This window comes from Trachypithecus francoisi, unplaced genomic scaffold, assembly GCF_009764315.1.
Source record: "Trachypithecus francoisi isolate TF-2019V2 unplaced genomic scaffold, Tfra_2.0 Lachesis_group3, whole genome shotgun sequence".
Taxonomy (NCBI): Eukaryota; Metazoa; Chordata; class Mammalia; order Primates; family Cercopithecidae; genus Trachypithecus; species Trachypithecus francoisi.
Window position 1 is genome coordinate 14,383,256 of NW_022681468.1, and position 11,517 is coordinate 14,394,772.

Consider the following 11,517-nt stretch of genomic DNA (forward strand, 5'->3'; position numbering starts at 1 on the left):
CTCTCAAATTGCTAGGCAAACATGCGGTTCATGTGAAACAGGCTATGAATATTCAAAAGGCAGGAATCTCTGTGAGCTGGCACGGATGGAAGTCTGCACGGAAGAGGTGAGCCCTGCGAAAAGGACAGAAAGAACCTCATGGGCAAAGGCACAAGACCACAGACAAGCTCTGCATGTTGGGGAGGACAGAAGACACGAAGCTGTGCACTGGCTTCCAGCAGGGCTGGGCTGTGGTACGGAGGGCAGGACTTTCTTGAGGGACCTTTTAAATAGGACAGCATGTCACCTGAGGGCAATTAGGGGGCTACTGGGAGACACACTGCTTTCCCTGCCCGGCCTGAGAGTCCCTCTAGATTGATCGGCAACAAGCAAACCACCAGAAGGGCCCATTGTGGGGTAGGATGGAGGGGGAGATCTAGTTTGGTAAAGTCATTAAAGTTGTGATTTTCATTTTTGGCTCCAATCTTGGGGGAAAACATTCATGTTTCAGACACTCCTGGCGGGCAGGAGAAGTTCGACTTCCTGGTTCTCAGAATAAATGCTGGTTCAGGGCAGTGGTTGTATCAACAGGACATTCTGGAGTTGTCCATCAGAGCAGCACCAACCTATTACCCAATAACAAGATGATAACACCTGGCCCTCCGCTCTCTTCTAAAGGTTACTCCCTAATAGGATCAGATAGCAGGGGGCCAATAGGAAGTTAAGAGGCCTTGGGCATCATTTACCCCATGTTAAGGCTCTTTCTGAACATACAGATGCCCCCTACTCCCCTAGATGGCCCAGGCCCCAAGGATGGGGTTTTGTGGGCAGACCCCTTTATACTTTTGCCCCTCTTCTGTCAATCTCTCCCCAGCCAAAATGTGTCTTCCGTTTCCTCAACCCCTGTTATCTGATAACAGTCACTTTGTAAAGCAACGTGTGTCATGTACTTCTGGGTTTTGAAGGGTGCACTCCCCGCCCCACAAGCCCCTCCACCACACTTTCCCACCACCCAAGCCTTTGCTCAGGCACTCCCCTCCTCCACGCTCCCTCCCCTCTTCCTTGCTGCCCACCCAACTGTGCTCACTCATCACTACCTAGATGACACAGCTTGCCATGTCTTGCCATGACAGGTGGAATCTTCCAGGGGGTCACAGAGACAGAGTTTGTGGCCATCTGTCACCCATTCTTTCCCTATCTCTACTCTGGCAAGGGACTGGGAGGCAACACAGACCACCTCAGACTCCTATCTCCACAATGGAGCTCCAGGGAGGCCTAAGGGGATAGTGAAGGGTCTGGGTGTCCTCCTTCAAATATCACACCTCTCTCTGCTGCCAGCTGAGATCAATTCCTGGTAGGTTTCCAGTTTTGATTTCTGTATCTCCTGGGTTAAAATGCAGGAGCCCTGTGGCATTTTAAGCTTTTCACACTTGCTGCTTCAGTGAAGATCACGGATCAGGGACCCAGGGCCAGGATAGAGGGGCACCAAGGGGGTAGGGGAGATGAGGAGGGCCTCAGGGATAAATGTGCTGTGACTCCTTCATCCCAAAGGGATCCTGCACCCCCAGACCCTTGCACTCCCTGCTGCTTCTCAGAGGATATACTGGGGCTTCTTGGGGGATGGGGGCAGGAGTGCAGGCTTGAGCTGGTGAAGTGACCCTTTGCTCTTGTGCACCAGAGCCTCTGTTAGGATCTGGAAAGGGCTAGGTCTCCTAAGTGCCAGTCAGGACCTCCAGGAACATTAGCTCTTTGAATCCAGGAAGCCAAGGTCAAGGGACAGAGCTGGAGCTGCGAGCTCACACCCTGAATCCATCACTGGCCCTGCTCTAGGTGGGCCCCACCCAGAAGAGCCACCTGTCTCAACCTGGACTGGGTAAGGGGCTCCTCTTTTGGGCTCCAGCAGGACCCTTGCATTAGATCAGGCCAAGGCTCAGGAGATGTGAGTTACCACCACCTCCCCCAATACCAGGGAGCCCATTTCCCCTTTCTGAGTCTCTGGTTCCTCATTGTTGAATTAGGGGATTGATTAGGTCAGTGACAGCCACATTTTTTCCGGCAGTGGAATCCTTTTTCAAATGAAATCTTAAGCAGACCTTTAACATGGCAAAGATGTGAAAAGGTGACTGGTCTACTTGCCACGGTGGGGTTGCATGGGCGTGCCTGCTAGGTCTCTCCCTATCCCCTGAAAGCTACTGGCCTGAGTGGACTCTGAGAACCCACTCTCAGCAGACTACACACAGTTCGGCCTCTGTCCCTGAAGCACTGGACCCTGGGCAGACAGAGCCCCACCAGAGTCATCCTCCACTCCTCTCTCCCTCCAATCCACCAGCAAATCCTCTACCCTTCAAAGCCCTTCCAACCCAAAAGGTCCTCCAGAACAAAGCCATGTTTTTAGCAACAAACCAATATTCATATAGCGCTGGAATGTACCAAGCACAGTTCTAAGCAGGCCTGCATGGATGCGTTTCCCCTAAGCTGCCTGGGGGCAGCTGCTTAGCTATGAACTCAGCCAGTCCATGAAACAATTCTATGTGGTGTGTGTTGCTAGTACCCCCAGTTTACAGGTGAGGCAGGGACCAGGTCACTTGTCTAAGGTTACACAGTTGGCAAATGGAGGGATCATACCTAACAAATGATAATAATGGTAATAATTATGATTAAGAGTTTACCCTACAGGCTAATGCATTCAACTCTTTCTGTGCATTTAGTCCTCAAAACAACTCTAAGGGGTAGTTACTATTATTTATCATTTTATTGATAAGTGAACCGAGATACAGAGAGTTTAAATAACTGAGCCAGTAATGAACAAAAAAAGACAAGAGGAAGTGGGTCACACTAGATCATCTCTGGGGAAAATGGGAAGTCGGTGAGGTCAGCACCCCTGCCCCTCACCTCCCCTTCCTCCCTGAGAAACTCCTCTCCGGCTTCACCCTGCCATCTTGGGTGTGGCAGATACTTGCAAGTGGGTGTGAGGGTGGTGGGTTCTTCCCCAACGAATTCCCAGTTCCTCCCACCGGACGGCATTTGTCTTTGCAGAGAAACCAGCATCCAGAATTTCAGGGCTGGCAGGACGGAGGGAGAAGAAGGGAGACGTTCAGATCTAGATGAGCTTAAGGCCCCCTCCCAGTCTCTCCCAGCTGAGTGGGAGCCAGTCACCTCCAGCTGTCCCCCGGTTCAGGACTGCACAAGATCCGCCCAACTCTCCTGTTTCACAGAGCAGAGAACTGAGGGCCTGGGAGATGAGGTCACACCGCCAGGCCAGGGAGCGGCAGGGTGTCCATCAGAGAAGTAGGCCCGGGACTTTTAAACCAAAAAGCTGGGGATGGCTTCCCAGACGTGCTCCTGGGCACCCAGAAATAGGCTTTCCCCGGGAATCCGCCTCCGACCTGGCGTCTCTACACCTGAAGCTTCTCAGGACGCCCTCTGAGCTGGGCAAGGCGAGAAGACTTTCTCTCAGAGCCCAGCCCCGAGCAATGCCCGAGCTCGCGAGGTGGGGCTGGGGGCGACAAGGAGGTGGAGCGGGGACTTAGCCACCAGGGACTCCTCTCCAAGTCAGTTCCCAAACCGTTCGGCGTCATGCATTCCACGCTGCGCCTTCTCCCTCGGGATCCCACAGCCCGCGCGCAGCCAGTGCACCCTGGACACTACCCAAGCACCAGGCTCAGCCACGGCCGGTGCGAAGGTCACTGTCTATGGCCAGGACAGAGGGGCGGGGGAAAAGGGCCCAGTGGACCCTCGGTCCAGGAGGACCGGTCAGTTGTTGGGCCGCGGGCGCCCAAAGTTGCGGGGGTCCGGGTCTCCGACCCCACGCCCGGCCGGGCTCCAGTGCCCGAGGGCGCGCGCTGGGACTCGCAGAGCAGCGGGTGCAGCAGGCTGGTGGGGCTGGGACAGCGAATTTGTTTGCAAAGTTCAGGCGGGGCAGAAGCCGGGGAGGGGGCCGCGTCCACGCGGGCAGCCCCGGCTCTGACAGGTAGAGACGCACTCCCTCGTAATCCGTCCACCAGCAGCCTAAAGTGTGCACTGGGTTCCCAGTGAAATGCCTGGCCTTGAAAGTTTAGCCGAGTCGTCGGGTCCAGCGGAGTCACCAGGGCCGCCCCCTGCCCTGCAGAACCGGGATCTGGCCTCGGCCACAATGGGGGTTCCGTCTCAGCCCGACACCCCCGAGGTCCCGCGCCCGGAGGACTCTCGGGGACAAGAAGTGGAGTGGGGCGGCCAGGATGCGGCCGTGGAGATCGCAAGGGAGGAGTGGGCGGCTGCCCGGACTTACCCCGTGGGGTCCCCGCGCGCGGGCGCCCCGGCGTGTCGGATCATGCCGCCAGCAGCTCCGGGACGGGGAACGGAGGAGCTCAGGCGCCGGGCCGCGCGGAACGCGGAGTCCCGGGCGCCCGCACGTCCCTGGCTCTGGCCCTCGGGAAGGGCCGGGCCGCAGCTGCCGCTGCGCTCTGGGGCGCTCGCTCCCTTCTACTTCCTGTATCGGAGCGAGCGGGGCTTTCAGGAAGAGGCTGGCCTTGGTGGTCAAGGGTTTTTTTGTCAAAAGCCATTCGGCAGCGGCTCGCGGCCCAGAGCCCCCTGGGGCACACCGAGGCCCCGGCGGCCGCGCCCCCGGGGCCGGGCCTGGGGGCCGGGGGTGCCGGGGCCGAGGCGCCGCGCTGGCGCCCAGCTTCGGGGTGCCGCCTCCGCGGGCTGGGGCTGGGGCTGAGGCGCGGGAGGTCCGCGGGGCTTCGGAGAGGGAAACTTAGGGAAAATTCTTCCACTTGGCGTGGGGCCGCGGGGGAAGGAAGACAGCCTCCGCTTGTGCTAGTGCCGACCGCGGGCCGGCAGGTGGGGAGGCCCAGAGCTGGCGGGGAGTTCGTCCCACACGGAGCCACAGCCTTGCCCAAGGGAAACTGGAAATCGTTCAAGGGCAGCCTCAGACCAGAACCAGGGCGCCTCTTCCACATTCCTGACAGACGTGCACGCGCCTCCTCTTGGATGCTTCCCGTGACAAGGAGCTCACTCCTCAACAAGGCGGGTTGCTCATCCACCAAGCCTGGCATCTAATTCACCTGTGCCGGGTACCGCAGATGGAGAACACCGGACAGCTTACACAAATGCAAGACCCACAGCAACCCCAGGTGGGACTGTGAGGGCTCTCTTCTAAGTGCCTGGGTGCTCAAAAATGCCTCCCAAGCCCAGTCTTTCCCAGAGCATTTCCCAGAGTGACTGAGCAGGACTGGACCCTATTAGGTCACCTCAGTCTCATGCAGGATTTCTTTACCTGGCCACTATTGACATTTGGGGCCGGCTAATGCTTTGTTATTGGGGTTGCCTTCTGCACTGCAGGAGGTTGAACGCTATCCATGGCCTCCCCATGATCCATAAATACCCATAGCATCAGCCTCTCTTTGTAACGACCAGAAATGTCTCTAGATATCACAAGTGTCCTCTGGGGGCAAAATCTTCCAGATCTAATACCTTCATTTTAGAGATAAGGAAACTGAGGTCTAGAGAGTGGAGGTGACTTGCTCAAGGCCACATGGCAAATGAGGACCAGACAGGACTGAGCCCAGGGCTCTAGTGAAAAGATCCTCAGGCCTCTCTGCCCTGCTGCTCTCTCCTCACACCCTCCTGTCCCATCCCCCCTGGATTTCCACCAAATCAACCTGCCAGAAGTTAGAAAGAAAATAATCCACATCTGAGCATACACGAAAAGTCCAGCCTCCCCCGTGGGATGTAAAATGGTGCAGCCACTTAGGAAAAGAGTCTGGCAGTTACTCAAAAAGTTAAACATCAAGTTAAGCATATGGCCCAGTAATTGCATTCCTAGTTATGTTGCCAAGAAAAATGAAAACGTGTTCATGCAAAAACTTATACATGAGTGTTCATTGTAGTATTGTTCATACTAGCCAAAAGATGTCATCAGTTGACAAATGTATAAACAACAATGTGGTACATCCATACAGTGGAATATTATTAGGCCATGAAAAGGAATGAATTACTGACACATGCTACACCATGCATAAACCTCAAAAACATTATGCTCATTGAAAAAAGCTGGTCACGAAGGACCACATTCCATTTATATGAAATGTCCAGTATAGGCAAGTCCAGAGAGACAGAAAGTACTCTAGTGGTTGTCAGAGGCTGGGGGAAGAGAAGACAATGAGGAATGACTGCTAAGAGTTATGGGGTGATGAAAATGTTCTAAAATTGATTGTAGTGATGGTTGCACAACTCTGGCTACAGTAAAAACCATTGAATTATATGCTGTAAGTGGGGGAATTGTACCATATATAAATTATATTTCAATAAAGCTGTTATTTTTTTTAAGGGGGGAAAAAGTACAGCCTCCAGGAGGCCACCCTGACTGCTCCAGCTCACACCCCTTTCCCCTCTGCCCAGATTCCTACAGGTTCCCTTCGTTAGGTCATAACCAAGGGAATAACTGACTTTTCCTCTCCTTCAGAGGCTAAATTATTTCCTCTTGGATGGGAATGAGTCATCTTCTCCACCATCTCCCTCAACAGGGCTGTAACATGTTTCCAAGGGTTTCAAAGCCCTGTTTGAAAACATGGGCTTTGAGGACAGACCCATGTTCAACTCCGGCTTCTGGGTGGCCTTGAGCAAGTCTCTTCCCAAAGGCTCATCTTGCTCATCTATAAACAATGAGTACAAATGAGAGGGACAAGAAGACCCCTGCCTCCAGGGCCCCATCATTATTCCTTAGTTGTTTCTAAAACAAGTCTGCAGGCCACTCTCAGGCCTCCCTGGACCCCAGGGAAGGGGTCTATATAACTACTGCACCCAGAACAATCCTTCATCCCCTCCCAGGCTGATCTGAAAGGTTTCCTTCAGCTCCCTGGACCACTGCTGGGAAAAGCAGGACAAGTCTCTCAAAGCTTGGCTTCCATGGGCCTAGCCCCAATGCTCACCTGCTCTGAGAAGCCAGAATTCCTCAGGTGGACACCAGATGGGGCCCCACCGTGACCTTGTTGCTGATAAATGACCATAGTGGAGACCAAGAATCTGAGCAGCCTCTTTTGGTTGTGGCCCATGGTGCACCTTGGCCAAGCTTGCCCTCTGCTTTCTTCCTGGATTCTCTTTTCATTCCCAAGTCCTCATGCTCCGAATTCCTGACCAATAAAATGGTTGCTGTTTGGGATATTTTGTTTGGCAAAAGTAGATCATCAGAAAACAGCTCCTCTTGCGAGGGTTTCATCTTCTGACCCCCAACAAGATTCTACGTGTCCATTCTCTCCATTTTAAAGATTTGGAGAAATCTTTAAAAGAGAGACAGACAGAGACAAGCTCTATTATTGCAAAATCAATTAGTGTCCTCAGGCCAGATGGTAATAAAACTGTCTGCCCTGACGGGGTAGGGTTGGGGTCAACTGGGAACCAGGCAAAAGGGACAGCCTCTTCTCTGTTCTCACCAACAGCTATCCAACAAGAATGAGGGCCTGAGCACCCAAGCCCTTACAATTTAAAAAATCTGGAATTTTTAACAGGAAAGTTTCCGATTTCTAAACTTTTTTTTTTTTTTGAGACGGAGTTTTACTCTGTTGCCCAGGCTGGAATGCAATGGCACCATCTCAGCTCACTGCAACCTCTGCCTCCCAGGTTCAAGTGATTCTCCTGCCTCAGCCTCCCGAGTAGCTGGGATTACAGGCACCTGCCACCAGGCCCAGCTGATTTTTGTATTTTTAGTAGAGATGGGGCTTCCCTCTCTTGGCTAGGATGGTCTCAAACTCCTGACCTCAGGTGATCGACCCACCTCTGCCTCCCAAAGTGCTGGGATTATAGACATGAGCCACTGTGCCTGGCCCCGATTTCTAAACATTACACTAGCTAAAGAAGCACCTCTGAGAGCCAAGTTGCCCCATGGGGGCTGGCCTGGCATCTGCCTGGATCTCTTGCCTCTTCCTGTTCTGAGATTCTGTGTGGCAGGAAGTGAATCTGACACAGGTGTAGGTGTGCCTTGTGGTCCCCACGGCTGGTCAGGGATTCCCCCAGTTCTGGAAGGGAGGGGGCCCAGACAGACATGCTGGGGGTCTCTCCTATGGGATGATAGAGACCTTCTTCAGCATGGCTCTCTGGGATTCTGCCTCATTGTCCCCCCCTCTGCAGGTCCCAGGCTTCTTTCCCTTCTCTACTGAGAGACCATCCTGCAGCTCCCAAGAGTACATGTTTCCACTGCAGCTGTGTAGAAACTGACCAGCACCTAAGCCCCCATTCCCAGTTCTCAGAAGGGGTAATCTCATGGACCCATCTTGGCTGTGAGTGGTGGGCAAACTCAGAGATAGGGTACTCAGTTGATGAGAAGACAAACAGCTTTCCAAACAGACCCCAAACTATATTATTGGGGAAGCTTCTTGTCTGGTGTCCCGGCATCCCATTCCTCCTCGGCTAGCCCTACCCATGACTGGAGGCACGAACTAGAGGCTTCCAAGTTCTTTCTCAGGGAACTTTTCCCTGCCCAGACAACCAGCTGCATTTGCTCATGTGACTCCGGGTTCTGTCCCTGAAGCCTGTCTCAACTGAAGTGCCCTATTAACCTGCCCATGTTACACATTGCTAGACACTGTAGGATTCTCATACTTCAATTGTCGTTAGCATGGGTGCAAGCTCCTTGGGGGCAGGGAATACATTTCTCACCCCCCTCCAATATCAACTAGAGGGTTCTGTAAACAGTAATAAACTCTTGCTGGCTAAATAAAAATGACTTGTAACTAAGGACAAAGGCTTCTCCATTTCTGAGTTTTGTTCCATTCTGATAGTTGCTCGATTGTGCTGTCAGAAGAGAAGCAGAAATCAGGGCCAACAATGTTCTTAATTCATACAGTCTACAAAGTTAGAGACACCACTGAGGCATTAGGAGGTCATGAAGTCCTGCTCTTGAGCAGTTTAGATGCTAGTGGGATGAATATGCCATAGGAAGACGCTCTTGGATATTAAGTGACAGAAAACCCTAACTCTAAGTGGACTGAATACATAGGAAATGGATTACCTCATTTAACTCAAAGCCTAGAGATAGGGTGGTATATTCATTATCTATTGCTGTGTAACAAATTAACCCCAACTTTCGTAGCTTACAATAACACACTTTTTTTTTTTTTTTTTTTTTGAGACAGAATCTCACTCTTTTGCTTAGGCTGGAGTGCAGTGGTACAATCTCAGCTTACTGCAACCTCCACCTCCTGAATTCAAGCAATTCTCCTGCCTCAGTCTCCCAAGTATCTGGGACTACAGGTGTGTGTCACCACACCCAGCTAATTTTTGTATTTTCTAAGTAGAGATGAGGTTTCACCATGTTGGCCAGGCTGGTCTCGAACTCTTGACCTCAAGTGATCCTCCCATCTTGGCCTTCCAAAGTGCTGGGATTACAGGTGTAAGCCATGGCACCCAGCCTTAACACACATTTATTATCTCACAGTCTCTGTGAGTTAGGAGACTTGGCACATGTTGATGTTTGCCACTGCTTCAGGCTCTCTCACAGAACTGCAATCAAGTTGCTGGCAAGGGCTGGAGTCTCATCTGAATGCTCAGCTGGGGAAGGATCTGCTTCCAAACTCACATGGTTGTTGGAAGGATTCAGTTCCTTGAGGGCTACTGGATTGAGGGCCTCAGTTCCTTGCTGGCTATTGTCTTGAAGCCACCCTCACCTCCTTGCCATGTGGAAATCTCCAACATGACCACTTCCTTCATGAAAGTGTGCAGACTGAGAAGGCAAAAGAGAGAGTGCAACATGCAAGTCTCAGTCTATATAACCATATCACAGACATGACATCCCAGTTCTGTTGGTTAGGAGTAAGTCACAGGTGCTGTCCACACTCAAGGGAAGGGGATTATCAAAGGCCTGAAGACCAGGAGGCAGGAATAATTGGCAGCCCTCTTAGGAGCTGCCTGTACAGCTGCCGGCTATAGGCAGGCTCCAGGTGCAAATCAATCAGAGACTTAATGTTGCCATCAATCACTCAGTGATTGACTTAGTCCCTCTTTCTATTCTGACCCCTTCAGTGCTGACTTCATCCTAAGGCCAGTTCTCCCGTGGTTCCAAGATAACTTACAGTGACAACCAGGATCGTGTTGCCTGGGTCCATCCTGTAGAAAGTCAGGAAAAACCTCTCTCCTAAGCATGGAATAAAATTCCATATAGTGTGATTGGTCAACATAGGTCACATCCCCACCCCAGTCAATAAGAGAATGTCATGCAATGGTTAGGTTAATTAGGATCTATGCCTGGTTCTGGGGTAAGAGTAACCTTCTCAGATCATACTGTGGAGGAGTTGAAACCTGATCAAAATTAAGATTCTATTGGGAAGGATGAAAAAAATGGATATTGGCATTAGAATAGAACATTGCCCACTACATTCATGTAGAAATGAAAAAAAAAAAAAATCAAGGCCACTGTGCATGAGGAAACTTTTGGGGTTGACTGATACCTTCATTATCTTGATCATGGTAATGGTTTTGTGGGTCTATACATAGATCAAGACTTAGTAGATTGTACACTTTAAACTTGGACAATTATCATGTGTCAATTATACTTCAAAGAAGCTGCTTTTTAAAAGTATGTCATGTCTTTAGTCATTATGTTGTGAAAAGCATAAAAAACTAAGAACATTTTCTTCCAGTTTTCAAAAACTATTGTCTTATTCTGCAGTGAAGTCATGCATGTTGTTGATGAATGAATGAAGTTCTGACTTATATCTTTGTTGTTTCCCTTTGATTGCACCCAGTTAGTATAAACAAAAATGTCTTCATTTACAACATTAATGTTATTCATCAATTGGAACCATAGGTTGGTTAGAGATACAAGAGTATGGCAAAAATCAGTGAAAGCATTCTATGAAAACCAGTTGGCTATGTGGAATTTATAGTAAAGAGTATTACATATTTTATTATTTAAAAAAAGAGGCCATGAGTTATAGAGATAATTTAAGTTGCTCTGATAATACTGTTCATAAACGTTCGGCATAAGAGAGTCATTTTTCATGGTTTTCTTTGCTTCCTCCCATTCTGTGAAGGACAGTCAGGGAGGCCTGAAGGAGGGAGGAAGTGGCCCTTGAATGGTCAAGTTGTGAATGTGCAAAGGAAAAGTTCTTGAAGGAAATTAAACTGCTACTTCAGGGAACACACGAATGATAAGAAAGGAAAACAGCCTTATTGCTGAGTTGGAAAAAGTTTGAGTGGTCTGGATAGAAGATCAAAGCAACCACAACAATCCCTTCAGCCAAAGCCTAGTCCAGAGCAAGGTCTTCACTCTCTTCTATTCTCCGAAGCCTGAGAGAGGCAAGGAAGCTGCAGAAGAGAAGTTTGAAGCTAGCAGACGTTAGTTCATGAGGTTTAAGAAAAGAAATCATCTCTGTAACATAAAAGTACAAGGTGTGCAGATCACCAAGGGGTATTTAAAAAAAAAAAAATAAATACAAAATAAAGTACAAAGTGAAGGAGCATGTGCTGATATAGAAGTTGCAGCAAGTTATCCAGAAGATCTAGCTGAGATCACTGAGGAAGTCGGCTACACTAAACAACAGGTTTTCAGTGGAGACACAACAG

The 11,517-nt window shown here is 50.4% G+C and overlaps 1 protein-coding gene across 4 annotated transcripts in view; it reads right to left on the reverse strand.

The window, feature by feature from the left end:
* RIN3 (Ras and Rab interactor 3) overlaps positions 1 to 4,610 on the reverse strand; it is a 185,071-nt gene extending 180,461 nt beyond the window's left edge. For 2 of the 4 annotated variants that reach the window (XM_033191533.1, XM_033191532.1), the window contains exon 1: positions 4,247 to 4,610. In XM_033191533.1, the coding sequence (XP_033047424.1) occupies positions 4,247 to 4,290 (44 nt within the window). In that variant the 5' untranslated portion in view covers positions 4,291 to 4,610. The remainder of the gene's footprint in view (positions 1 to 4,246) is intronic. The other 2 variants (XM_033191537.1, XM_033191535.1) reach the window with 2 other exon arrangements.
* Positions 4,611 to 11,517: the final 6,907 nt, after the last annotated feature.